Source organism: Eschscholzia californica, unplaced genomic scaffold, assembly GCF_041429995.1.
Source record: "Eschscholzia californica isolate CP2 unplaced genomic scaffold, dmEscCali1.0.p SCAF_1, whole genome shotgun sequence".
Taxonomy (NCBI): domain Eukaryota; kingdom Viridiplantae; phylum Streptophyta; class Magnoliopsida; order Ranunculales; family Papaveraceae; genus Eschscholzia; species Eschscholzia californica.
This window is the reverse complement of record NW_028238198.1, coordinates 85505615-85529556: the sequence shown is the minus strand read 5'-3', so window position 1 is coordinate 85529556 and position 23942 is coordinate 85505615. Positions and strand designations below refer to the sequence as shown.

At 35.8% G+C, this 23942-nt stretch overlaps 5 protein-coding genes across 7 annotated transcripts; 3 read left to right on the top strand and 2 right to left on the bottom strand.

Moving 5' to 3' along the window:
• The first annotated feature begins 2470 nt into the window (after positions 1-2470).
• LOC147570449 (RNA-binding (RRM/RBD/RNP motifs) family protein) lies at positions 2471-8899 on the top strand. Its single transcript, XM_086657014.1, has 11 exons — positions 2471-2551; positions 5054-5695; positions 5965-6027; positions 6586-6670; positions 6765-6839; positions 7101-7176; positions 7393-7441; positions 7966-8075; positions 8161-8230; positions 8420-8502; positions 8609-8899. The coding sequence occupies exons 2-11, from the start codon at positions 5294-5296 to the stop codon at positions 8646-8648; spliced, it is 1053 nt and encodes a 350-aa protein (XP_086513140.1). The 5' UTR covers positions 2471-2551; positions 5054-5293; the 3' UTR covers positions 8649-8899.
• A 71-nt stretch (positions 8900-8970) lies between these two features.
• On the top strand, positions 8971-10371 carry LOC147570448 (putative F-box protein At3g16210). Its single transcript, XM_086657013.1, has one exon. The coding sequence runs from the start codon at positions 9098-9100 to the stop codon at positions 10244-10246; it is 1149 nt and encodes a 382-aa protein (XP_086513139.1). The 5' UTR covers positions 8971-9097; the 3' UTR covers positions 10247-10371.
• Positions 10372-10994: 623 nt separating this feature from the next.
• Positions 10995-13501, bottom strand: LOC147570447 (uncharacterized). The gene is made up of 2 exons (XM_086672731.1): positions 12372-13501; positions 10995-11739 (listed from the first exon to the last, which is right to left on the bottom strand). Exons 1-2 carry the CDS (start codon positions 13288-13290, stop codon positions 11240-11242), a joined length of 1419 nt encoding a protein of 472 aa, XP_086528857.1. The 5' UTR covers positions 13291-13501; the 3' UTR covers positions 10995-11239.
• A 2030-nt stretch (positions 13502-15531) lies between these two features.
• LOC147570446 (polyadenylate-binding protein 2-like) lies at positions 15532-20437 on the top strand. 2 transcript variants are annotated; one of them, XM_086657009.1, is made up of 9 exons: positions 15532-16125; positions 17125-17243; positions 17338-17991; positions 18072-18149; positions 18245-18334; positions 18450-18584; positions 19196-19378; positions 19462-19662; positions 19981-20437. In XM_086657009.1, exons 1-9 carry the CDS (start codon positions 15879-15881, stop codon positions 20224-20226), a joined length of 1953 nt encoding a protein of 650 aa, XP_086513135.1. In that variant the 5' UTR covers positions 15532-15878; the 3' UTR covers positions 20227-20437. The 2 variants fall into 2 exon arrangements, with proteins under 2 accessions (XP_086513135.1, XP_086513136.1); XM_086657010.1 differs by lacking the exon at positions 18450-18584.
• A 592-nt stretch (positions 20438-21029) lies between these two features.
• Positions 21030-23804, bottom strand: LOC147570445 (wax ester synthase/diacylglycerol acyltransferase 5-like). Of its 2 annotated transcripts, none has more exons than XM_086657011.1 (6): positions 22861-23804; positions 22059-22131; positions 21903-21970; positions 21605-21820; positions 21374-21511; positions 21030-21264 (listed from the first exon to the last, which is right to left on the bottom strand). In XM_086657011.1, exons 1-6 carry the CDS (start codon positions 23773-23775, stop codon positions 21121-21123), a joined length of 1554 nt encoding a protein of 517 aa, XP_086513137.1. In that variant the 5' UTR covers positions 23776-23804; the 3' UTR covers positions 21030-21120. The 2 variants fall into 2 exon arrangements, with proteins under 2 accessions (XP_086513137.1, XP_086513138.1); XM_086657012.1 differs by lacking the exon at positions 22861-23804 and adding an exon at positions 22254-22409.
• Positions 23805-23942: the final 138 nt, after the last annotated feature.

Sequence of the window (23942 nt, the reverse complement as noted above, 5' to 3'; positions counted from 1 at the left end):
AAATAACCGAGATTCTTGTGTGACCAGATGTCTGCATGACCCCCTGACTTATGAGAAATGCTGAGAGGGTCTCCTTTTGTATTTTCCTCAGATTTTAACTTTTCGAGATTGCCCTAAAATTAAAGAATAGTTACATTTAATGTGCGAAGGTCCAAACTCGCCATCTCACCATTCTCACATTTATTTCATGACAACCCCTTAATATAGTGTGAGAATAAAAACCAACTTTACTGACTCCCACTCCCAGTACCAATATCAAGTGAAGAGTGACCAAATATTTTAGTCATTATAAAGCTCTCTCTTTTTGAGCCAATTTCAATATTTAGCTTTGTTTCCATGGTTTGTGATTGTGTGAGCAAATGTTTGAGATGGTGGAGTAAATTGAATTGAGGGGTAATGGTCACACATAGAACTCCAAGTGCTTGAATACATTTATCACATCCCACTAGAAAACCTCTAAAAGGGGTAATTCTCTTTAGGGGACTTTGTGACCAATCTAATTAATTAAAGTTTTTAAACCTTTACTAAAATCTCGTTCTTCGTAAAAAGAACTATTTTTGAATTTTTGGTTTGATGATTGAAATATCTATAAAATAACATGAGCCCTGGTTTGAAGTATTTCAAACAAAGAACAAACATTTAACTCTCTAACATCTTGTATCTCTCCCTATCACTTACACTTAATTTTCACATTGGAATTTTTTTTCTATTATGATGTGAAAAAGTTAATTTTCATATCTAAATATTATGGTTCAGAAGAAGATGCAATTTTCATATCTAAATATTATGGTTCAGAAGAAGATGCAAGAACCTTAATATCATATCACTTCGAAGAATCAATAGTGTCTCCCTAATCAAGAGAGGTTTGGAATTTAGTTTTTGTTTACGAGGCCGGTATTATTTTACGAACCAAATTATAGATGGTGGTATCGATATAATGAGTAGAAAAAAGGGTGAACAATAACCAGCTTTACTAATTTGACATGAGCTTATCAAGGTCGGTTGTATGACTACAACTTACTCTTGCGGTGTCAGGTTCGCTTTACAATATATAGTTTATAAGTAACTCTGGAATTGGATTTAGAGATTCTGATAAACAATTTCGTTTGCCAAGTGTTTGCTTTGTTAGAAATCTTTAACTGGTGTAACATTATACAATCTATTATAATTTGATCGTAGAACTGTTGAGGCATGAAAGACCACCACTCTACGAAAATATATTAAAACCATAATATATTAAAACCATAATATATTAAAACCACACATATACACTCGTTGTCACACTTTTATGTTAAGAAAACTTTAAACTATCTTGGGTGGACCGGAATCGGCCTATGACCAAGAGAGTAATTCCTTGTAACGACTAAGGTAGATAGTGGTCGAATTATTAAAAGAAAGAAAGAATTGAATTATGCGTGCCTCCAACAAAGGACTCATACCTAGTTACAAAATCCAAAAAAATTTAAATGCACTCACCATTTTCTTTATATACACTCACATCTAAAATATTTCTTATGGGAGTCAAATGAGAGATGAGTAGGTATTTTTTATTGGAGTCAAATGAGATATGATTGTGACAAGTAGAAATGGTAAGCGCATACAAATTGTGCCTATATAGGCATCGATCTCAAAATGAATAAATGGTAACATCTGGTAGCAAATGAATAAATGGTAACTGCTGGAAGGGCAGTTCATTGTTCAGTTAGCAAATATATTGACGAAATGTTTGTATATTATTCTCAAACTCTCTACCACCACAACCTCAACAATTACTTCATCAATGGAGCTAATTACATTCCCATACACCATTTTAGATAAATAGCTCTTTTCAGAATTTATATCGTACAAATTCCATCCAATTTGAAATATCGGACAAAAATAAAATAAAACAATCACTTTTAACGTAGGAAGGTCTAACTCATCTTTGTCACATTTATTTTATGGCAAGTGATTAATAAAGTGTGAGAATGAAAAAGATTTTAGTTATATATTGATCCTGAGTACCATTATGGGAGATCAAATACTTTAGTCATGAAATTAATTCTGTAAGAGTTCCAACTTTTTTTTGAAAGCTTTGAATTATGACTAAATGTTTCCGTTTGTATACATTTGCTTTTCATGGTGGAAGTAAATGATGAGATGGTGGAGTAAACTGACCTGAGGGGTAATCGTGGTCCAACATTACCCTTCTTAAATATTTCTGTTTGTAGTTGCTAGTTGTGAGGATCCAAAATTTATGTATCCAAACCCTTATCTCATCTCCCAATTTCTTTTAGAAGTTACAAATTAGAAATTGGCGTATACAGTCCTTAAATTTACCGATCTAAACACTAAAGTAAATGTTAAGTTGTTGCCCGAAAAGAAGTAAGATGGGCATTGACTGCCCTAATTCTTCTTCTTCTTAGTCTCTTCTCCTCCTCCTTTGTATCACTCCTCCTTTGTATCATCACCATCACGCCATCATGAAAACAACCTTGATTTCATGACTTTGTTTTAAAGTGAGAAAGAAAGCAAAATCATAACTTTGAGAGAGAAATAACTTTGTTTTAGAGTGAGAAAGAGAGTAAAATCATAACTTTGATCACGACGAGGAGTTAGAAAGAGAAAGAATCTTTGATTCCAGACCATAATCTTGTTTCTCTTCTCCCAATTGAAAATTCTAAACCACCTTTAAAATACCTTGCGACTGGTGGGCCCTGGGACAAGTTTGAAGGTGGGATAAAAAGAGATTGACCCTTAGTCAATCTTCTTCGCATGTGCGAATTGTGTTTTGACCAATTTATTATTTCTCTTTTTTTTTTTGACGGAAAAGCTAATTTCATAGATAATATCCAAAGGATACAATGAGTACAAGCTTATAAGTCCCAAAAAGGGTCAAACAGAACATACAGACAAAGTTATGGATTCATAAGAGATTTCGCCAGTTCATGTGGGGCTAAGTTGGCTTCTCTCGGACAGTGCCTGATTACCACATCTCTACCCGTTAGATAGCCACGTAGACGGTCCAGATCGTTTATCAATCTCCACGGGGATGCATCTCGTCCATCCGTTATTAGGTTTACCAGAACTAAAGAGTCCGTCTCCATCTCGAAACTATTAAGCCCTAATCTCTCAGCTACTTGGAAACCTAGCTCCATTCCCCTTAGTTCACTGTGGAGAGATGAAATTGGTGGGAAGTTATGCACTTCTGAATCTATCGTCTCCCCTCTCCAATCTTTTGCAATTGCTGCTGCTGCTGCTTTATCCCTCCTGAATGCTCCATCGACATTGATCTTGATTCGTCCTTGTGGTGGTGGATTCCATGCTTTGTCCTGTAAAATGTTCGAAAAAGAAGGGAAAACAGATAAAGAAGGAAATCTTTTGAGATCAAGAGAGATATTATGCCAAGTTCGGTTCAAATCAAAATCTTGGTTTTGAAAGTACTTCTCGTTCCTGGCTTTCCACCAATGCCACAACAGATAAGTATATTTGTACCAAAACTCATTCAAATCCTTCCCTTTGTTAAGAATGTCTTTTAGATTTTGTATCGGATCCTCTGTTAGATTCTGGAAATCGACATCCTGCAAGGAAATAATAAAAGTTTTGAATGTCTTGCATGTCCCAAATAGGTGGGTATGTGATTCAATCGCATCCTCGGAACACATCTTGCAATTTTGGTTTGTCTGTTGGGGTCTATGATTCATATTTGATATTGTTGCAATCCCATTATGGATTAACCTCCATATAAACAGTTGGACTTTCGGATCCATCTCTTTCTTTTTCCAAAATTTCGACCAGGGGAAATCACCTATTTCCATTGGTAATGTTGGGTTAATTTTGATGGTTGAATAATATGATTTAGTTGTGAATCGCCCTTGCTCTGTATTCTTCCAAATTAGTGTGTCCCTTTCACCTGTTATTGAGATTGTTATGTTGGTTATTGCAATGATTGATTCTGTGGTGAAAAATTGTTGGAGTAGATGAATTTTCCATGTTTTTGAGTTTGAATCTATCAAGTCTGCAACCCATGTTATGTTCTGTGGTAATTGCTGAATTAATGTTGGAATATGATCTCTCATTTCAGGGATCCATCTATCCTCCAATATTCTTGTATCCGACCCATCTCCAATCATCCATATGGTATTGTGTTGTAGAGTAGTTCGAACTTGGAGTAGTGATTTCCAAAATGGTGATGCAGGTGAATTCATTTCTACACTCCAATAGTCTTCCTTCTGGAGATATTTAGCTCTAAGTAATTTAACCCATATTGCCTGTTTGTTAGTAAGAAATCTCCAAGCCATTTTGGCTATAAGAGATTCATTGACCTCTTTTAAAGACCTTATGCCTAGGCCACCATGCTTTTTAGAGCTTGTTATTATGTCCCAATTGATAAAATGCATCTTCCTTTCCTGTATACCATGTCCCCACCAAAATGCTCTTTCTTCTCTCTCTAATTTGTTAAGTACACCTTGTGGTAATAGTTGATAGCTAAATGGGTACACACATAAAGGACTTAATACTGATTTTATGAGCACTGTCCTACCTGCCTGTGATACCAATTTTTGTTTCCATCCTGCTAGAGTTTTCTTGAATTTATCCTGTAGCCAATCAAAACTCTTTATTCTATTACCTGGTTTTAGGATTAGAGCTCCAAGATACTTTGCTTGGTCTGTCATAATGGGTGCCTTTAATGTATTGACAAACTGTTGTTTAATATCAGGGGTGACTCCAGAGCTAAAATAGATGGATGATTTATCATAATTCACTGCTTGACCTGAAAAACTTGAATATATTTCCATAAATTCTATTATAGCAATGAGGTTAGTAGATGTTGCCTTACCAAATATAATTAAATCATCTGCAAACAAAAGGTGTGAGATTGATGGACAGGAAGAATTTATCTTATATCCTGTGAACAAACAATGTGACTCATAATAATAGATAAGCAGGGAGAGGGCCTGAGATGTTAGTATAAAAAGGTAAGGGGACAATGGGCATCCTTGTCGAAGTCCCCTAGTGCCCCTAAAACTTCCATATAATCTGCCATTGAGTTGAATACTAAATATGGGAGTAGTGATACATTATTTCTCAAGAAGTTAATTTCGAGATACAAATATTTGAGGAAAAATTCTAGAAAGGAGTAAAAACTAAACTGCTAAACAAGTCATGTCACGTACTATAAATTTTGTTTAGAATCTGTTTAGTTTTTCTTATTGCCGACTATTAATTTATCTTCGATCCAGAAGTGTCCGGTTAAAGGCTACTAATTTGCAGTTCTTTCTCCTAAACACTAAGCCTAGATATCAGCAATTTCATGGATGATATGGCCGGGTATTACCCTCCTCCTCCTCCTCCATCTTCTTCTGATCTCTACCTCCACCAAAACCCTCCTCCTCCTCCCTACCACCACCACCACCCTCCTCCTTACCCTCTTCCACCACCTCATCAGTCACTTCATCAACCTCATATCCCTCAATGGCACCACCAAGATTACCATCACCCCCACCACCAACCACCACCATTTTCATCCTACCCTCCACACGTTGGTGGTGGTGCTCCTCCTTCTGACTATTATTACGGTTCAGAAGAAGATGTTAGAACCTTATTCATTGCTGGTCTTCCTGAAGACGTCAAGTCTCGCGAGATTTACAATCTCTTCCGTGAATTCCCTGGTTACCAATCTTCCAAGCTCCGAAATGCTTCCCAAAAATCTCAGGTTTCCATTTCTTTTTTTAATTTTCTCTTCTAATTCCCCTTCCCCTCTTTCAAAACCCTAATATTCAAAACTCAATTACTTCTTCTTTATCCCAATTATAACTGCTTTCTTGTTTTGAGTTACTAATCATTTTCTCCTCCTCAAGTGCCATGAGTTTATTCTTATGGCAAAAGATTTGTTTTTTTTTTTATCTGTTTCACAATCAAACAAACTGTTTTTGAATTAGGGTTACTAAATTGCTGATTTGTTTTACTTGATTGTTGTAATAGCCGTTCGGGTTTGCAGTATTTGCAGATAAACAATCAGCACTTGTTGCTCTCCAGGCATTGAATGTAAGAACTTACTATTACACATGTAAATTGTTGGAACTTGAACATATTGATTACTGTAAAACTATTGTATTACGCGAGAGGCGAAGCAAGGGGCCAATGGGAAACAAAGGGAAATGAATTTGAAGCGAGTCGATTGGTCTAGGAACCCTGCACTTTGGTCGCCTAAGCACGCCTTTAACAGCATAGTTGTAAAACCATATGATAGTGATACGGGTTGATTTAATTTGCTGGTTCATTACTCGACTAATTATCATTTCTTAATCGAGTCTTCGTCTTTTGCTTATGGGGACTAACTGCTACAATCACTTACGAGTTCTACTCGGAGTCATACTTGATGGCATAATGTGCACCTGTAATTTTAAATCATCGACATTTAAAACAAACGGCCGATGAAAGTATGCCGCCAGGAAGATGTCAGATCAACTTCAAAGTCGAGTTTTCATTAAGACTCTAACGGGAAGAAACAAATCTCTTTTTTTGTTGCTGATTTTGATCATTTGAAAGGGTTATGTTGTTATTCGTGTATTTGTATACCTTTAATGTACACCGTTTTTACAGGGAATGGTGTTTGACCTTGAGAAGCAGTCGACTTTATATATTGATTTCGCAAAATCAAACTCTAGGTCCAAGCGCTCACGAACAGGTTTGTGATAGCTGTCTGCTTTACCTTCTTGTAGGCTAGAATAGACTTTTGATCTCTTAAAAATACAATTGAAGTTGGTAATTTCGTGAATCAGATGATGAGAGGTTTGGGTTTGTTGACAAGAAGGTTAGAGGATCTACATCATTTCCTAGAGGCCCTCCTGATGGTGGTAAGATAGTTCAGTCATGGAATTAGTGTTTGTTGGAAACCTATTCGATATCAAATAAGCACTTCCTCTATAGTTTATCTTGGGTCTCGTACATCTACACTGTTAGATAATCTCGATTCCATTTTATTAACTTCTTAAAATCGAAGTTGTTTTACTGATCTTAGTTCATGAGGAATACAATTTAGGTAATTTAGTCACAAGGAGAACACTTCCTTCTAAAAGCTCACATTACACATTTTTCGCACGCTTGGGCACTAACAGGTTTTGGCAGCAATAATCACATGCCTGGAATGGGTAATTCTGCTCTCGACACCACCAGTTATCCAACTACACAAAGGTCTTTTTGCACTATCTATGCACAACTTTCTTAATCTTAATTTATGAATTGACAGTCTAATCGTTGCCTAATGTTGCTGAAGATTTCTAGCTCACAGGTCCAGGGTCTTGTAGAAACACTAAAAATGGAGTTGGATTTTACACTACCCTTAAATTTTTCAATAATCAGATCTCTTCCTTTTATCTAATTTCATATTTCTTCTGATTATGTTTCCAGTCACGCATTTGATATTTGGGCAGGCAACAATGCTGATGATAAGAGATTGGTGAGCCAATTTATTCATCCTCGATGCAAAATATTGGATATTAAGTAATTTTTTTTCTTTAGTAGTTTAAAAGGCTCTGCATGACATAAAAATTGATATGGGTGTGATACTCTACTAAGGTCATCTTATCCTCCTTTTTTATGTTAATGTCTCCAATTGTCTTCCACATCAAACCCGAAATTGGCCTCCCCGTTCTGAAAACCTACACCTCATGGGTTTATGAGAGGATCTGAATCAATGCCCACATTGCACGTTGATAATCTTACCCTCATCAAACTAAAACATACAGTTGTTACATTTTTCAAGGGATTAATTAATTTACTTATAGTCTCTAACCTCTAACTCTCTCTTTGAGATAAACTCCTAACCACCAAAGTCATTCCTATCGTAGATGTGAATCAGCTCTAATAACATAACCAAAACAAACATTTGAAGGGTTGTTTGGTGGTGATATTTTTTCATAGATTACGGACTATAAAAGCACATAGAATACATATTCAGTTTATGGTTTCTTGCGTTTGCAGAACTCAGGGGGGTTTCGTGGTCCACCAAATACTACTCCTTGTCCAACACTTTTTGTGGCTAACTTGGGCCCAACTTGTTCAGAGCAAGAGCTAAATCAAGTGTTTTCAAGGTTTGGAAATATTAATTTATTTCATATTATCGTTAATTCTTGTTCTTAGTGAAACAAAAGTTTGACTTGACACTATTATGGACAGGTGCCCAGGATTTTTGAAGTTGAAGGTGCAAAATAAAAATGGAGCCCCAGTCGCTTTCATAGACTTTCAGGTACTTAGCATGTTCCTGGTTAGTGCTAAGATATGAAACTTCTTGAGCATTGGTGTATAAAGCCAAAAAGAACTCTTAACAGTAAAACCTAAACCAAGATTCGTGATCTTTATTAGTTAGTTTGTCTAGTCATCATATTTTCTATGCTCACTGAGTCACTGTCAAATAAATGAGCGGTGAAATATGCAGGATATCGCCTCTTCAACAGCGGCCCTAAACAATTTACAGGATACTATTCTACACTCATCCATCGGCGAGGGAATGCGTTTAGAGTATCCTTTTGAATTTAGTTAATATTTTTCATATGTTAAAGAGTTTTTTATAGGGTATTCCGATCTGAGCGGAATTTCAATACTGATTTCACTTAACACCACACAGATATGCAAAATCACGAATGGGAATGCGTAGGAGATCGTAATAGATGCATTATAGATAGGACTGTATGAATCTTGTGTTCTAATAACATTCTGCAAAATTATCCCATTTGTTTAGAATTCTTTCCAAGTAGTATACTAGTATTTGATTTTAAAATTCTTCGTACAAGGTTAATGATTTTACATGTTCTTATTCCTTCCTCACTTTTTTGTGTTAATGATATTACGTTTGCATTTAAGTGTGAATCTTTGAAATAGAAATGGACTCCATTGTAAATAATGGAGGGCTTCCACACAATATCTTTTATAACAAGGGTGTTTGTCCTAATCAACATTTTATCTTCTATTTTATTATAGACTACTTATTAGATATGATGATAGTAGGGTAATAATATATCTATCTACACACGGCTATAAAAGATTCGGCTTTAACAAACCCTAGTTTTTTTTCCCATCTTCCCTTCCTGCTTGGGGGAGGATAAACCCTGGAGCTATGGAGATCTTACTTCCAGATGGTATTAAAGATGATATCATCTTCAACATCCTTTTGAAGGTTCCTTTGAAATCTCTAATCCGATTTAGGTGTGTAAGCAATTCCTGGTCCAATCTAATAACAAACCCTAATTTTCTTAGAATGCAATACTCTTTCCAACACAACAACTTAAATTTTATCCTTAGCAATAATACACACATTTTCTCAATTGCTTATAATCCATCTTCATTACCATCTTCATATGATAAGCCTATTAAATTTTCTTCCCAAACCCTTGATAATAGATTTGATATTATTGGTTCTTGTAATGGTTTGCTTTGCATAGAAACTTATTTCCATGATTTTGTGATTTTGAATCCATCTACAACTGAATTCAAAGAAATTCCTTCACGTACAAAATTTCAAGATGAAGAACAATTTCCCCAAGAATCTTGGTTTAGTTATGATCCTCTCACGGATGACTACTTATTGGTAAGTGTAGTAAGGTTTCCTTCACTCTATGATTCTAAAGTACAAGTCTATACCTTGGGATCAAATTCATGGCGAACCATAAAATTCGATATTTTGTCTAATCTTATTTTGGAGTGGTACCGATTCCGTGGGGTGTTTGTTTATGGAAATTTGTATTGGATTACTGAAGAATTTGTATACTCTTTCAACGTTTCTAATGAGAAATTCAATAAACTACCATTACCTCCTGAATGGAGTGGTTGCGTCTTGGGTGTAATTGGAGAATGCCCTTGCCTAAGTCGTACCATGATAAACGATACGATTAGTTTTTTATTGATAAAGAAGTGTGGAGTGGTCGAGTCTTGGATTGAACTGACCCTTGAATATATGCCAGGAATAGGCATTCATCGCCCAATTCCGATTCAATTTTCTAGGGGTATGCGAACCGTACTCATTATTCTAGACGGTGAGATTAACAGTTTAGTTTATGACTCTGACCAAGAAAGACTTTGGTTACTGAAGGTTCCTATTATTCATAAAATATATCCTGAAGGGACTTACGCGAGAAGCACAGTTTCTCTTAATTCTGGTACTTACATGTCGACGGAGGCGTTCGATGAAGGAAGTACACTGTCTGAGGACTATAAAACAAGAAAGTTGCCTGTCGAAGGTGAAAAGAGAACTCTTTATGGTGGATGACTCTCTTCAACATCTCTTTAAGTACGTATTATTTATCGAAAAACTTATATGTTAGATACATTAGCTAATACTTAGAGCTTGACAATGTTTTCATATATCGTCAATAGCCTGATGCTTAATTTGTTTCTTGTTCGCATAGCTCTATTCTATTCTGAAACAACTATTATCTTTTTAGTTTACCCATAGCTTAGTTTTTGTTAAGATGCTACAAGATTACCCTATCAGTGCAACAAATTGAATCTCTTGCTTTCCAATCCATTCCTTGTTATCCATCATCACCGTCTTTCCCTAATGCCTACTTTTTTTTTTGTTGTTGAAAGCCCTAATGCCTACCTTACAGTTGGATGATTCTTTCTTCTTTCAAAATATCTATCAGATTTAAACTCTGACTGGGTTAAGTCCTGAGTCAGATTTCAAACCCTGCAGATCGGACTTGACGATGAAACATCATCAGAGGAGCTATTGTATACTAGAATAGAAACTAAAAAGTTAACACACATATTTGATTCAGATTTTAGACCTTTAGAAAACAAACAACAACGTAATCTAAGAATTCTGAACTCAATCTGATTCAGACAATTCAAAACGAGTCGGGTCTAAATTTCAAAAAACAAACACCACGCTATTAGCTTTGTTAGTCCCTAGGTAAAGGGAAAAAATGTAAATACTAGCCGAAGATAAACTGTTCGAAGAAGTTAAACTGCAAAATATACACAAAACCAAAGAAGTTACCTGTGCAAGAAGAAAATGACACAAAAGAGAAGTGCTATTCGTTGTGTCAAAGTAATACACAAATTTATGCAAGTATGTTTCCTATGTTACCCCCTTTTCCTCTGTACTCCGGGGAGGACGAACGATTGTGGATCTGTCACATTTTTATTTATACATTTCAACCTATAGACAAGTATGCCTTAGAAGGCTGTATTTTCTATGTATGGTATTAGTAGTAATACTTACAACTGATTCCCCAAACGTTTCTGAATAAGAAGTCTATTAAACTTCACTTTTAAATGTGTTAGGATGTCTGTTCCGATTATCCAAGATTATATCATAAAAATCTGTTTCAGAATCACCATCGACGTCGAAGGCTAATACTCTACCACCATTGTTGTTATTTTGGTTGCTGCTATAAATGGTTGTACTTCGATTGCTCGATTGAGAATCAGCCATTCCTATTGAAAAGAGTTCTCTACTGTCTTCAAATCCAAGAGAGAGAGACCCAAGGAAGCATGGGTTCGGAGTTCTTTGAACATTTGCTGGTGCATAATTGAATGAATTTTGTCCCAAATTAACCAAAATAGTAGCTTCGGTGTTCGCAGCTAAAGTCGGGTAAAGCGGAGTTGTGAACTCTTCGGATGTGCAATTTACTACATGAACCAACTCTGAATCCACTGTGAAGTATACTTTCTTCTTATTTGGATCAAACCCACAACCAATTACCTTATTTTTCATTTCCCATTTTGCTTTTACAGCTTCAAACATAAGATCCTTACCTAACAAAGGAAGGAGACAAAAAAGTGTTATTGCCAAGATTACGAAGAAACAAGGTCATCAGAACTATAATTCGAACCTTTACGAAGAAACCAGAACTGATTACTGAAGATTACGAATTTAGTATTCAAAGTAAACCCGAGAGAGATTTCATTAACAACGAGATAGTCCTAGAGCGTCTGAGGACTGGTGCAAGCTCAAGCTTAGTGAGTCGGGTGACCATTTGTGCGGCTCATGGAGCCTTCATTAGAAACAAAAACACCTGGTCCTTAGGCTAGGGTCTGTGCAGCAAAAGAATGGACACTATTGGTAGCGACTAAGAGTTGGCTCGTCGGGATATATTCAAGGTCAGATTACGTTCATGACAATCAAACTGAGTCTTATGATGATCTAAAGGAATGATGGTTGAAAATGTAATATAGAGACAAGCAAAAAAATAAACCCTAAAGGGGAGATCTCGCAATACTCAAATGTTCATATGACATAAACCTTTGGAAGATCATTCACTCGATAATATAGTCAATCAATTATAGCGATGATTAATATCGTCAAGTAATCGAATTATTCGGTTTAGGAGATGGATTTATAGAAACCATAGTTTGATATTGAATAGATAAATGAGAAGAGAAGTTACCCTCAAGATAAACAGAACCCTTAGAATTGAATCCAATTGAACCAGGATAGCTTCCAGGTAGTTTATTAGGAAAAATACCTCCAAGTGTAAGCCCTAAAGACATCATCATTCCTTCATCCTTACCTTCTTCCTTGTTCACCACTTTTACTTCTTCAAACCTATGACCTTTTTTGCTACTAGCAATATGTGCTAATGAATCCGATGGAGATTCGACATCTTGGGGTCCTTCTATGAGCTTACTTTTTCCACCTTCCTTCTTCTTATTACCTTGTTTGGCATTTGGTCGAACAGATTCAACCCCATCACCATAATCATCATCATCATCATCTTGAAATGATAAGATTGTGATTTCAAAATAAGCTTCTTGAGGGAAAGAGTAATTCCCCAAGTAAGGACCTGGTAATGGAAGATCAGTCTTAATTACAGAAGAACCATTGAAAGAAGAAGAATTACTACTACCCACAATGCCTTTCTTCAATCCTGATTTGAATTTGATTTTCTGCATGAAATCTGATGATCCTTGATGAACTACCCAGCTAATTTCAACTTCACTTTCTCTTCCTTGACTTGTAAAACCAAATCCAGACCAACCATTTTCGACTGCTTCTGAAATAAGTAATGGATTATTAGACCAATTAAACAATGATTTTGAAGATAACCCAAGTCTAAAACCATAATAATTTGATCTTCTCTTCTTGTCAAAGTCTTGAATTTGATGAAAACTTGAAAATTTCTTATTATCATATTGAAGATGAAGCTTCAAAATCCCAGATTGTAAACCCTCTGTGTGTCTTTTAGTTGTTTCTTTAAAATTTCTACCTTTTCTCGATAAATAACATCTTCTGAGAAATACAATAAGAAGTATTAGAAGAAATAATCCTGGCAATCCTGCTGAGACAACTTTCTTCCATTTCTGCATCCCCTTTTTCTGGTTTTTATTTTCTGTTATGGGTATTTTGATTTCTCCCTTTATCTCACTGGAATCAAAAAAAGGATACAACTTTTTGATCAATTTGTGAGAAGAAAACGTGGGTTTGAAGCAGAATCAAATAATATACAGGAGCCGGCAAAGGGAAGGAGTGGACTTGAGACTTGTTCAAGAAACAGAGGAAGAGAAGAAATGTCAGCACAAAGTGACGGTAGTGAAAGAAGACAAATATTTGATCCTTAGTTTACGGTTAGTTGACATTTTTGGTCCTTTGGTTTCTCTAAATTGAAAATTTGATCACATTTTGTAACTGTCCATCCATTGAGGGTTAATTATTACTAAATTCGATTTCCAAAACTACCCTTATTCTACTTTTTTCCTTTATTGTCTTCTTTTCCGTTTTCGATGACCTGGAAGGCTAAAAAAAAAAATAGACAAAACAGATATGAGGAAAGAGGAGCCACTTTGAAATATAATCCTACATCGATGAAAGAAGATTGTAGTGTCCCTTATAACGAACTAAGCATCTTCTGTAGGTTTTGTGACACGTTTTAAAACTACGAAGACTTTACAGTATTGCTAGTAGGCCATAAGGCTGGTTTGCACAATCTTATAACCCGATTGGAACCCAACCCCACAAAGAAGTTTTCGCCCAAAATCTCATCTCAAAAGTGAAGTTGTCGGTTTCTAGTTGAGAATAGTATTGGCGTCTTCTATAGCATTAGGCCAATATCCTACATATAAAAACAACTCAGTCGGTTACGTGAGGTATAAGTCTGACCGTTCATTTTTGTTGGGATTTTGACAGAGATCACATCCGACGGATGATGTAAAATCATTTTCGTGTAAATCGACTTAAAATGGAAAGGTAATAGTGTCATTCTACATTTCCCTGAAATTAGTTATTGTAACTACTTTTCCCACTTTCTTCTCATTCTACTTTTCTCATGGTTTCTCCAACAAATCTTCCCTCAAATCTTCTCTATTAGTAACTCGGTTACTTCTAATTTAGTTTAGAAATCTCACTCCTATGTTCTATCCATAAACATAAGGTTATATCTCTCTAATCTCTCTCCCTCCTCTGCAACTCTCTCTCTCTCTTCTCTATTAATTTTGAAATGTAATTTACATGGAAGAATTTGAGAATGTTAGAGGTAAGTACTTCATTTTAAATTGTAGTTTAAATTTATTTTTCTCCTCCTTAAAGGCGTTAGCCAAGAGGGATCTGACGCGTCCGTAGGACGCGGCGGAAACCTAGTATAATAGAAGGAGACTCATTGTCAATCGTTTGATATCTCCTCTATCCATCTCAACCGATTGCTTGACGTCTATATACGGAGACGTTAACGATGCGTGAAACCGTGCAAGCTCGCCACGTCACAGTTCAATATTGCTGACGACATTGCAATTTAGCTGCTCGTACTTTGGCTTCTCAGCGTTAGCTTCTTGAGAGTTTCAAATTATCCTGAAACTACTATTCTTGTAACTTTTGTTACAATTTAGTCCTCCTTGTAACTGAAGCTTACTTTATTGGGACAAACTGTAATTTTACATTTTATTGAATAGGTTTTCAAAAAATAAAATAAAAATAAATATAACACGTTATTACAATATAATGTGATCTCGAGAAGATATACTGTATGGCAATCTTATGTTAGAGGGAGACGAAATGTGCACCCTTTTAAGAGAGCAAACACATTAGACTTATTTTAAAGTCGCGAGCTATAAAGCGGACAATATCGCTAGCTGTCTGGAAGATTGATCCAAACGCACCATCTTATATGATAAACTCATCTTATATGATAAACTAATCACTGAAAAATAAAATGAAATATAATAGCAGAAATAATTACAATTACAAAAGTAAAAAACAGTAAAAAACAGTAATAAAAAGTAAAAAAACAGAAAAAAGAGAAAAAAGAGAAGAAGGCGAAAAAAAACAGAAAATGTACCATTGTCAAGGAGAAGAAGGCATCTCATCTAGTCATCGAAAAAAAACAAAAAAAAAAAAAAAAAAAGAGATGAAGGCGATAAATTGCAAAAACCTTATCTGAAATGGCCAACCGTTGATTCCTTATCAAATAGCCCGGCCAGTTAAAGAAGCCAAATGATCCAACGGATATTACTGTTTTATGTCTAAAAATTGAGGATTCCAAAGAATCCGTATTTGTAGATTAGGGTTTCAGTCACTCTACCCCTGTATATAATCCTCACAGTTCAATCGTAGACAGAACGGTTGAGTTGGTCTGCTAACCGTTATTCATCTCTTTCTCTCTCTACCTCGCCTGTTCATCTTGCTTTCGGTTATCCCATTTCTTACCTTTCCATCCTTCCCTCTCCTCCTACCAAAAAAATAAAATAATATCTTGATTGGATTCTGTTCTTATTTATCAGCTTCAGTTGTTGTGTTATTACAAATAAGATTTGGGTTTTATTTTCTGTTCTTATTAGGGTTTAATTACACAATAAGAAGAGGAGAGGGAAGCCAAAAATCCAAAAAAAAAAGAAAGGGCAGGAGGATTAGAAGAGAAAATTGAATTGAGGGTATCTTTTTAGATCGATTTTTAGGTATTTTTGAGATGGCCCAAGTTCAAGTTCAACCTCAACCACCAGTTACTGGTTCAAATGGAGTGGCAAATAATGGAGGAAACCAGTTTCAGGCTACATCTTTGTATGTGGGTGATCTTGAATTGAATGTAACTGATGCTCAACTTTACGATATGTTCAGCCAACTTGGAGCACTTGTATCAGTTAGGGTTTGTAGGGATTTGACCACTCGAAAATCCCTTGGTTATGGTTATGTCAACTATACTAATCCCCAAGATGGTAATTTGTCTAAACTATCTGTTTTCTTTTCATCTTTCCTCCAAAATTGTCATTTTTAAATTGCTGGAATGGTTTGCGTTGTATTATTATCGTCGAATCATAGATTTTGAGTTGAAAAGAAAACACTTTCATGATTAGTATTAGATTTATTTATGAACTTTCATGGTTTTTGTACGAAAATAATTTCTTAGTATTGGGTCATAATAAATGCATTATGGATTCTTTTGACCTTAGAAGATTCAAACGTTGTAATTGATTTCAACCGTATCCTATATGGTTCGAGTATTTGATGAATGGAAAAGGTAAAAAAGTTACGGCTGAAAGTGGAATGCCCTTTCTGAACTCCACCATATCAAGAGACTTTTTGCGAGTCTTAGAGAATCTTTAATGGAATACTCAAACTCTAAAACTTAGAGTGACACATAAGAATTTTTTTGAAATTTATCTTTAGAAACCATCTCCAATGCAAAACTCAACTTAACGATCTCTAAGTGCCACCTAAGTAGTTCAATTAATTTCATAGTCAAAATATAGGTTTTAGAGTTTTTTTTGGAGAAAGCCTTTCTGAAGAGTAACTCTAAATGACCAAGTAGGAAAGATAAAATTTTCGAGATCCATTTTTCACACTTGACACCTTGAATTCTTAGAGTTTTTCTTGAGTGTTGCATCGGAGATGCTCTTAGTGTGGCTTGAACTCTAGTACTTAGGATCTTCCCCGGTTCTCAATGTGTCGTTCCTATAATTTGGTTCATTTATTACTCTACCAAATGGACTTTCTGTTGTTAATATATAGACCATTGAATACTGATATGTTTGTTACGTTGTATGTCAATGTACCACAGTTTTTGCTATACGGAGACCAACTCCGTAACTAACACGTTTATCGTGGTACAAAAAGATATTTGAGATCCGATTTTCATTGGGCAAAAGATATAACATACACATACTTGCTTATTTTGTACCTTTTCTATTCTGAATCTGTATGTCTTCTCATATCAGCGGCAAGGGCACTGGACATGTTGAACTTTAACGTATTGAATGGCAAGCCTATTAGGATAATGTATTCTAATCGCGACCCTAGTGTTCGTAGAAGTGGGAATGCTAATATATTTATCAAGGTACTCTTACAGGTTCCACACATCCACAAATTAATTCTGAATTTTTCATTCTTAGGGAATATGTTTTATTAATTTAATAATGTTTTTTCCCCAGAATTTGGACAAAGCAATTGACAACAAAGGACTACATGAAACATTTTCCGCATTTGGAAACATTCTTTCTTGCAAAATAGCTATAGATGCTTCTGGCCAGTCAAAAGGTTATGGATTTGTTCAGTATGATAACGAGGAATCTGCCCAAACTGCAATTGATAATCTAAACGGCATGCTACTGAACGACAAGCCAGTTTTTGTTGGACCTTTCCTTCGTAAGCAGGAAAGAGACAGTGGTACAGACAAGGTGAAGTTCAATAATGTATTTGTAAAAAATCTCTCTGAATCGATAACCGATGAAGATCTAAAGGAAACTTTTGGCGAATATGGTACTATTACTAGTGTTGTAGTAATGAGGGACGACGATGGAAAATCCAAATGTTTTGGATTTGTTAATTTTGAGAGTCCAGATGATGCTGCTCAAGCTGTTGAGGCCCTTAATGGGAAGACCATTGATGAGAAGGAGTGGTATGTAGGAAAAGCACAGAAAAAAACTGAAAGGGAGAATGAACTGAAAGAACGATTTGACAGTACGAAGGAAACAGTAGATATATTTCAAGGATTGAACTTATATGTGAAGAATTTGGATGATAGTGTAGATGATGAGAAGCTGAGGGATTTGTTCTCCGAGTTTGGAACAATTACTTCATGCAAGGTTTGTAGACAGTGCAACTAATGTAATTTTCTTTATTTTCATTTGTTCACTAATATTTATCTAGTTTTGAAATTTTCTAGGTTATGCAAGACCCTAATGGAATTAGTAGAGGCTCAGGATTTGTTGCCTTTTCGACACCTGAAGAAGCATCTCGAGCTGTAAGTATTATTTGCTTCTGTAAAATTCAAAGTTTCCTGTAGCTCGGTGTTATTAGTACTTAATTCTAAAACAAAAAATACTTCTTCCCTTGTAGCTCGCGCAATTGAATGGAAAAATGATTGGCGGTAAACCTCTATATGTTGCAGTTGCACAACGGAAAGAGGACAGAAAAGCAAGGTTGCAGGTAAAGCTTCTAAAATGATAACCTTATTCCCGCATATAACTTTTATTCTAGTTTTTCGTGCTTTATTCTAGGTAGTCTCAACTGTATATTTATGCTTCTTCAATTGCTTACATAGGCGCAATTTTCACAAATGCGCCCAATAGCAATGGCACCTTCTGTTGGTTCTCGGATGCCAATGTATCCACCTGCTGGTCCAGGTCTGGGTCAACAAATATTTTATGGTCAAGGCCCCCCAGCGATTATTCCCCAGGTATTATCTGGTTTCCTATTAGACTTTGTCATCTTTCTGTTGAAAAATTCTGTAACTGTGAATATCTATATTGTAGAGACTTCCGTAATATTCACAGTTATAGCTTAAAATAAATTGTGAAAATAGGTTGTTATGAAAAGTTTGGGTAGGTCTTAATTTCAGAATTTGTAGGGTCCTACTTGGTATTCACTTGCTCACTTTATCACCTCAAGATGAGTTCCTGATGGGTTGTTGGAAGTTTATGGCTTGTCAGTGGTGCGATCTAGTCTATCATGCTCTCTATAGCTTTTGCACAAGATATATTTGTTCTCCTCCACTTGGTTTTACGAACCGTAGCTTAGCTGAAAGATTTGGAACCTAATGTGGCTCAGGACTGTGCCTCTGGCACCTTTACTAATGCGTTCAATAAGGCAATCTATTAACTCATGATTTCGAACAAATCAATTTCTGAAGTTCTTTAAGACATATTTTATGATTATAACAATAGACACCTCGCTATGGTGTCGGATACGGAGACCCATTCGTATCAATATACATAGGTAAAAATATCGGTTTACCTTTGGAAAGTTGTCATGCATCCTACTTTTATTCATTTATGATATGATTTCCAGCCAGGATTTGGATACCAGCAACAATTGGTCCCAGGGATGAGACCCGGTGGAGGTGCAATTCCCAACTTCTTTGTACCAATGGTTCAACAGGGGGGCCAACAAGGTCAACGTCCAGGCGGTAGACGTGGTGGGCAAGCACCCGGTCAACAACCCCAGCAGCCACTTCCGCTAATGCAACAGCAGGTATATGATCGTTATATTTTGCAGCTAAATTTCCAATTGTTTGATAAACTAGTGGGGTTCTTTTCTGATTCTTCAAATTGCAGATGATTCCAAGGGGGCGTATGTATCGCTACCCTCTTGGCCGCAACATGCCCGATGTTCCAATGCCTGGACCTGGAGGCGTGCTTTCTGATCCATATGACGTGTTGCCAGTGGGAGGAGACTCTAGTGCTGCTTCTCAGTCTATCCCAATGGGAGCCTTGGCTACTTCTCTTGCAAATGCAACACCTGATGAGCAGAGAACGGTATAAGAATAAACTCGAGCTTTATGTTGAGGTGTTAATGTGAATCTCAGTCGTGAGAGTCTTATCTTGTTTTGGTTGGAGGTGTAATAGTCACTTTAGTTACTTGTGGTGTTAACTCAAAACTAGTCATTTTATGACCTAAATTCAGTCTGAGTCCACCATCTACATTCCACACGACGAGTTGGCAACAAGAGTTGGACAAAGATCAAACATTTGGAAATTTGACTGACTCAATTCATATATTGAGTTAGATGTTGCTGAATTGAAAAAGGAAAAATTTGCTGATGCTGTGTTTCTTGTTTTTGTTTGTTTGGACAGATGTTGGGTGAAAATCTGTACCCACTGGTTGATCAATTGGAGCACGAAATGGCAGCTAAGGTCACAGGCATGCTACTTGAGATGGATCAAACTGAAGTTCTGCACTTGCTGGAATCTCCTGAAGCTTTAAAAGCGAAAGTGGCGGAAGCCATGGAAGTTTTGAGAAGTGTTACTCATCAACAAGGAGACGGTAGCCCAACCGATCAACTAGCTTCACTCTCGCTGAATGATTCTCTCTCTTCTTAAGTCTCTTCAGAGTCATCCAGTTAACAATGAAGCTCTATTCCTTTTTTAAAACTATATTTTGAAGAGAAATATTTTAGATATTGCAACTGATGATTGAGTTGGGATGATGCATCTTCATTTTTGGTAGATGGTTAAGATTATATATGGATAATAGATTTATGACTAGTTTGGGGTTAAGAATTGTTTGTTTGATTGGAAAATGTTTTGCTCACCTCTTGCTTCTTTGTCATCTTTTTGAAGTTTAAGAGCTCTATTAACAAAAAAGTCATCTTGTCAATTAATGGAGCTTCTATGAGTTGCATGACTAAGAGCATCTCCAGTGCAGGACTCAAGTTAAAAAATTCCCAGTGGTTGTGATTTATGCAAAATTCGGTCTGTGCGATGATGTGACAACATATAATTCTAGAAAAAAACTCAATATTTAATATTTCTTTTAAAGATCTTAATTGCCCACTCAATAACAAAAGTAAAACCACCCATCTAGAAAATGACACTTTAAGTTTTCAGATTCTTGCATTAAACGCCTATTGGAAGGATCTCAATAGTGTCGTTAGGAAAAAGTATCTCAATTAGCACTTTAGACCCATTTTTTGGCCTGAGAAATGTCTTTTGCATTAGCCGGAATTCTAATTTTCTAAACCAACAGCTTTAGCTGCTTTGGGCCTTGGCAGTTCATGCGTTAAGCAATAACCGTGCCTTTCAAATTGGAAGTGCTGCAAGAATTTACTGAGTCTATAACTTGTAAGCAACAAAACTTCTTATGTATTTAAACATGTAAACACATTGACAAAATATTGCTATCCTATTTTAGGCGATTTTTGTTTATTTTCCATACTGTTTTATATGAATCTAATCTCATTTTATCGGCATGAATTATTACAGGCAACTTAGCTCTTAGTTCGTAGCAACATCCTTCATTTCAAGCAGTGCATCTTCAAAACACTTAGCGAGGAATTCAGGATCGGGTATTACATCTTTTGCCACAAGAATTTGCATTTCTGCTTTTCCAGCGTAACTCACCATATGCATCGTCAATGCCTGTGCTAATAACAAAATCGCAACACAAAGAGAAAAACAAAAAAGAAAATCAGCATGAACGCATCTTGAACACCGAAAAAAAAAACAAGATCAATGAAAAGAAACTTACGTGAGCTAAGCTAGTTGAAGTCACTCTAAGTGAAGTTATTGGATTTCCTGCAAACATAATCTCTTCTTGTGGACCAACTACGTTTGATATCGTGAATGTTGAATTACAAATAATTCTGTAATTGAGTAGTGCTGCAAACTACACGAAAACAAAAACCCGAAAATAATGGTTAACACAAAGATATGTTTCATTTGTTAGGTTAAATTTTGACAGATTTGATTCAGTCTTTACCCTTGGACCTAAAATCGACATTACTATAGCTCCAATCCTGTAAGAAATATGAGCTTCTAACGAAAGCTTTTTCTTATCAAGCATAGCTTTAGCACTCTTCACGTATTGTAGTGGATTATCGACTTTTTTACGATGATAAATAGGAAATAACATGAACCCAAATTTGTTTCCCCACCAACTTGACATGGACTTGTTCTTCATCAATTTCGACAGGTCCTGCTCCATGAATAGAACAATATAACCCATTAGTCATAACATACCCAAGAAAAGGCTGAGTTTGAAAAGTTAGAAATTGAACCTGTAATCCAGGTTGTTTCCTTGTGTTAACCATTGCTAATCCTGTTATTCGAAGACCCTCTTGTTGTTCTAGCAAATATGATTGAAAACTAATCACATTAAGATTATTAGATATGATATATAATTGAAATGTTAATTATAGTGTAAGTAAAAGTACTTGAACTTGAGCGATGATCTAAGTATCGTGATAGTCCACACGAAATCACTCCAAATAGAACATCATTGATAGTCTGCATTTCGAAAACATTCATTAGTTGATAAAAACCATGTGATATATATGTTACATTTGTAGGCATGTTTCATTAGCAAAGCAACTTTACTTGGGTATAATCTTACAAAGCTACACCCTTACTTGAGGTTTTGGGTTCGGGGGTTGTTGGCTGAACCTGACCCGTTCCAATACTCGAACCCACATTGTTTTTTGAAGGTGTAAGTGTACACAACGACTCTAACGTTGCAGACTAACAAATGACTAAAGCCTTATCATTTTCTTGAAGTAACTAGACAACACTCAACTAGGGTGAAGGATTGAAAGGGAAAGCATTAGATTCTTTCCTTAAGGAGTGGTACAAAACATATCGGTACAAACCTATTCTATTACTTCTTAATAGACCTTTTGTTTTCTTCTACCTCAATAATTAATGAGCCACAAATAAACTTATTTTTATAAAATTCAGTCCACAAAACTAAAATACAAACGATAAAAATAATTTTTGAATAATGGTAAAAATCATACAGACATTCATGTAAAAAGTATTCGCTACTATAATAAATTTACAGTATAATGTTTGAGAAAAAGGCAGAACCGATTTAGACGGCCGAATTTTACACTGTTTCCTAGAGACAGATAAAGGGTTGAATTCAAGCCGTCTACCTTAGAGTTCGCCCCTGTTTTCGGGCATTAAAATTAGGAGTAACAAAAAAAAAAAGTTGAGTAGAAAAAGAAGAGAAAAATGTACCCCATGAGGTATAGCCTTCTTAACCAACTTCATATGATCCAAGTTAAATTTTGCAGTAGCTAATTTTCTAGGCCAATTCTCAACTCCTTCACCACCACTTATCTCTGTTTTTGAATCTTTCAACCACAAAATTCTAACCAACAATTCTATCCCAAAAATCAAACTATACCAAATTACCATCACTAATTTAAGCCACTTATTTTCGATGATGTTGTTGGTAGACGATGACGAAGTTGAAGAAGGAATAATGGGTAATTGATTAGGATAATCAACTTTCCTACAAACAGCAAGAATCAATGACATCAAAGAAATCCCATCACCCAAAGCATGATGAACTCTTAATACTACATAATTATAATCCATTAGTAAATGAAATTCCCATAAAGGTTTATCAATACTAAGTGGTGATGAAACTGAAAGATCTGCTAAATAATTATTCAAACTGAAATCAGCAGAGGAATTGGGTTTTATGATTATGATGTGGTTGTCTAAGTTAACTTGGGTTTTTTTCCAGTGTTCTTTTCCTTGATTGTCTTTGACTAATATACTTTGAAATCTTGGGTGTTGAAGAATGATTGAGTTGTTGATTTCATCTTTAATGGAGTCGATGTTGATTCTGTTTTTAAGACCCACTGCACAGTTTATCACTTGATATGAATCTTCTCGGAGGAATAATCTTCCTGCTGGTGTAACTGGTTCTTCTTCTTCCATATCTTCTGTGAATGAAAGAGAGAGAGAGAGAGAGAGAGAGAGAGAGAGAGAGAGAGAGAGAGAGAGTTTGGGGAAGAAAGGGAATGATGAGAAAATATTCTGTAGAAAAAGAAATGAATGGGTTAAAATAGGGAAACGTTGATGAGAATAAAGAAAGAAATTTAAAGCACGCCATCTATTATTTTCGTGTAGGTAGTCAAACATTGATGGTGTATTGGTGTAACCAAATGGGACGTCACGATTGACTTGTATCATGAAAACTCCAATTTCTATCATTACCCTCAAGTTTGTGTTTGTGGTGGCTAAGGTGTGATGTCGACCATTGGTATACTAAACGTTATGTCGTGTCAAGATTTTTTTTTTTTTTTTGA

Excerpts from the sequence above, each read along its gene's own strand:
- LOC147570446 (XM_086657009.1), top strand. The coding sequence starts at position 15,879 with ATGGCCCAAGTTCAAGTTCAACCTCAACCACCAGTTACTGGTTCAAAT. Across the intron at positions 18,150-18,244 it reads CTGAAGAAGCATCTCGAGCT|CTCGCGCAATTGAATGGAAA; the intron begins GTAAGTATTATT and ends CTTCCCTTGTAG. Across the intron at positions 18,335-18,449 it reads ACAGAAAAGCAAGGTTGCAG|GCGCAATTTTCACAAATGCG; the intron begins GTAAAGCTTCTA and ends TTGCTTACATAG.
- LOC147570445 (XM_086657011.1), bottom strand. The coding sequence starts at position 23,775 with ATGTTTGACTACCTACACGAAAATAATAGATGGCGTGCTTTAAATTTC. Across the intron at positions 22,132-22,860 it reads AGAAGGCTATACCTCATGGG|ACTATCAATGATGTTCTATT; the intron begins GTACATTTTTCT and ends TTCGAAATGCAG. Across the intron at positions 21,971-22,058 it reads AGATCATCGCTCAAGTTCAA|AACAACAAGAGGGTCTTCGA; the intron begins GTACTTTTACTT and ends CATATTTGCTAG.
- LOC147570447 (XM_086672731.1), bottom strand. The coding sequence starts at position 13,290 with ATGCAGAAATGGAAGAAAGTTGTCTCAGCAGGATTGCCAGGATTATTT. Across the intron at positions 11,740-12,371 it reads GGGTTCTGTTTATCTTGAGG|GTAAGGATCTTATGTTTGAA; the intron begins GTAACTTCTCTT and ends TTCCTTTGTTAG.
- LOC147570448 (XM_086657013.1), top strand. The coding sequence starts at position 9,098 with ATGGAGATCTTACTTCCAGATGGTATTAAAGATGATATCATCTTCAAC.
- LOC147570449 (XM_086657014.1), top strand. The coding sequence starts at position 5,294 with ATGGATGATATGGCCGGGTATTACCCTCCTCCTCCTCCTCCATCTTCT. Across the intron at positions 8,076-8,160 it reads CTAAATCAAGTGTTTTCAAG|GTGCCCAGGATTTTTGAAGT; the intron begins GTTTGGAAATAT and ends TATTATGGACAG. Across the intron at positions 8,503-8,608 it reads GGCGAGGGAATGCGTTTAGA|ATATGCAAAATCACGAATGG; the intron begins GTATCCTTTTGA and ends AACACCACACAG.